This window comes from Apodemus sylvaticus, chromosome 3, assembly GCF_947179515.1.
Source record: "Apodemus sylvaticus chromosome 3, mApoSyl1.1, whole genome shotgun sequence".
NCBI classification, from domain to species: Eukaryota; Metazoa; Chordata; class Mammalia; order Rodentia; family Muridae; genus Apodemus; species Apodemus sylvaticus.
This window is the reverse complement of record NC_067474.1, coordinates 104,532,346-104,535,395: the sequence shown is the minus strand read 5'-3', so window position 1 is coordinate 104,535,395 and position 3,050 is coordinate 104,532,346. Positions and strand designations below refer to the sequence as shown.

The 3,050-nt window shown below is 41.8% G+C and overlaps 1 protein-coding gene across 1 annotated transcript; it reads right to left on the bottom strand.

The window, feature by feature from the left end:
• Window positions 1-957: 957 nt before the first annotated feature.
• On the bottom strand, window positions 958-2,652 carry LOC127680003 (Kruppel-like factor 18). Its single transcript, XM_052175563.1, has 2 exons — window positions 2,080-2,652; window positions 958-1,995 (listed from the first exon to the last, which is right to left on the bottom strand). The coding sequence occupies exons 1-2, from the start codon at window positions 2,650-2,652 to the stop codon at window positions 958-960; spliced, it is 1,611 nt and encodes a 536-aa protein (XP_052031523.1).
• Window positions 2,653-3,050: the final 398 nt, after the last annotated feature.

Below are 3,050 nucleotides of genomic sequence, written 5' to 3'. Positions count from 1 at the left end.
CAATGGCCCCAGTTGCATATGTAGCAGAGGATGGGGTGGTCAGGTGTCAATGAGAGGAAAAGTCCTTGCACATGTGGAAAAGTGAGGGAAAAAGAGGGAAAAAGTGGAAAGGGGATAACATTTGAAATGTAAATAAAGTAAATATCTAATAAAAATTTAAACAATAAATACAAAAGAAAAACAAAAAGTCTCACAGGCCCTGCCACTGCTCTATCTGAGGAATTAATTTCTAATTTGTTGTTTTGTCCTCTGGAATGTGTAAAATGGAGCATTACCCAGAATATAGTCTATCTTTAGGATTTTCAAGTTGGGTGGAGGAAAGTTGTGTGTTTGTTTTGTTTTTGTATTTGCCATTGTATATGATGATACATGAGTGTGGTTTTAATTTGAGATTTTGCATTGGGCAAGCACAATGACTCTTCTTCACTTGTCTGAATTCACCTAAATTTCTTCAGGGAAATATCTCCACATCTAGTTCAATTGGACTGTTGGATTTTCATAATATTGAGATTTTTCACTTCCTTTGTCACACATGTGTTTTGTGAATATTTGAGTTGGAGGCAGCATGTTTATCACTTTTAGTGATTTTCAAGCAAACATTTTTTGAACACACTGAAGTTATTATGTCTTCCTATTATGAACATGGCATTTGATTTCAAATTCAGGAATGTGAATTGAGACAATGAAAAGTTCCCTACTTTTTAAAGTATTTATAATTTTATGTTTAATTGATAATAAAATTTCATTGTATACAATTTTGATTCAGGCTGGCTACACGTTTGTCATTACATCTCTGCTTTCCTTGAAAAAAAATCTGCTGGGAATATTTGAGTGAGTCCATTGCTGGGGCCCACTATTATCCCCAAAGTACTTGATTAGTGGTCAGGTATGGTGACTGAGAAGAAGGAAGAAATATGTTAGTGTAATATGATATGGTATAAGGAGGGGAGTGGGCATTCAGGTTGCAGTGATGGATGATGTTTGAAGATGGCTCCTCTGATGCTTTTTGAGATAATCAGGTCTGGAATAGCTTTTGTTGCACATGTCACAGGGGTAGGGCCTCTCCCAACTGTGCTTTTGTTTGTGTCTCTTGAGATCTCCTGAGCGGAAGAATTTCCATTTGCACCCAGGCTCATCACAGGCATAATCCTTCTGACCTGTGTGTTTCTTCATGTGGTTTTTGAGGTGGTGAGACTTTTTGTATGATTTCTGGCAATCCTTGTAGGTACAGGAGAAGCTCTTCAAAGGATGAGGGTTCTTCCGGGACACTGGCCTCTTGGTCTTGGTGTCTGACTTCATCTCTGGACGTTGTACCTGGACCAAACTGGAAGCTGAAGAATTTTCCTGAGGTTGTCTTTGGACCAAAGGGGAACTTGAAGGATAAGGGTTTTCATCCACATATGAGGCTTGGGGACTAAGTGAAGTCACCTGCCAATCAAGGCTTCCTTCCAGATTGGGTGTTCCATTCTGATTTGGGCAGACATTTTCATCAAAAGAGGTCTTTATCTGACCCAAATAGAATATCTCTTCAGAACTGGGACTTGTCTCTGAATGGCTAGCCAGGTTCTCTTCTGGACTGGAGGTTGTCCTCTGAGACCCATGAAAAGTGGTGTCAAAACTGGAAGTCTCTTTCTGAAACTCATAGAAAGCCTGGCCAGCAAATGAAATTGATGCCTGGTGATTCACAATCAAATCCTGGTCACATCTGTACCCTGATGTCTGATACCCAGAGAAGGAGTGCTCACAACTGAGGAGATTCTCCTGATCTTTGAAGACATTCTGAACACTGAAGGATTTCATTTGGTCATTTGTTTGGTCACAGTTAATTCTCATCTGAGGCTCAGAGAAAACCTGGTTTCCATTTGGCAGTATCATCTGATTTCCATAGTATTCATTGTCAGCTACTGGGCTCTCCTGGTGATTCCCAAAACAATTCTGTTCAGAAAAGGATGTTATGATTTGATTGGGATAAAGGGCCTGTGTATAACTGGGTGATGTCATCTGATTCCCATAGAGAGTCAGATGCCCTCCATTCCTTGGTGTCATCTGATTGTAGTTGGTCTGGTTACCATGGAAAGGCATCTCATGTTCACCACTGAAAATCTGGTCATGTTTAGAAGCAAGGGAGTGATCTACATTTGGGTCCTGGAGAGCATGACTTCCTGAAAGCACATTTTGATGATTACCAAAGTTAATCCTGGGATTCAAACACATGTCTGTATTTGTGAACAAGAGAGTCTTGTCAGAGTTCAGTGTCCTCTTCCAGTAGCCTTCATTGTAGAGAGTATCCCTGGTGTCAAGTTCTGCTCTCTTCTGGGAATGAGAGAGGCATGTCTTCGGGGTGCTGTTGAGCTGCATGTGCTGAGGGCCTGCAGGGGAGATTTTCTGCTCAGCAGACACAACTTGCTGGTACCAAAAAGAGGTCTCACTTGGCTCTCCAAACAGGAAATCATTGGCTTCTTCCAGGTGTGCTGTTGAACTCAGAGTACAGGCTGCATCTTGGTTGCTACAGGATGTTGATGCCATCACTATTTGTTTCCAGGTAGGCATATCTGAGCTCTGACCTGAAATAAGCTGGCTGGACTCCATAGGGGAAGGTTGGGTATTCCAGGATCCTGGCTGGGAAGCAACTGTGTTTTCTGCCATCTCCATATAGGCTTCACAAAAGGTGTAGGAACTCTCCATGTTCTTACACTGTTGGGAAAAGGAGAACACTGGGCTGAACTAGATATGCCACTGTGAGAGCTTAAAGTCCTTGAGAATACACACATTCAGTGGACAGACAGAAGTTACATGGTAGAAAGAAGGCAGAGAATGTGTGCTGGATGCCAGGGCTTCACACGTTCTTTGGTTCTGATGAATGTGGAATGGTCAAGTAAAATTCAACTCTATTGCTCTGAGGTCTCCTTGTGTAAAGCTCATCCTGAGGTGGTCAGAAGTTATGATTCTATGATTTGGTAGACCATACCTTTCAGTGGGTAGGGCCTCATATCTAGAGAGCTTGTTTAAACATTTCATCCCAGGCTCATAGAACTCAGAAGGTGCTCCCA

What these genes read in the sequence shown, in the direction of transcription:
- LOC127680003 (XM_052175563.1), bottom strand. Translation starts at nt 2,652, where the DNA reads ATGGAGATGGCAGAAAACACAGTTGCTTCCCAGCCAGGATCCTGGAAT. An exon ending in TCAGTGGTGAACATGAGATG is followed by an intron (nt 1,996 to 2,079) that starts CCTTTCCATGGT and finishes AATCAGATGACA; the next exon opens with TCACCCAGTTATACACAGGC.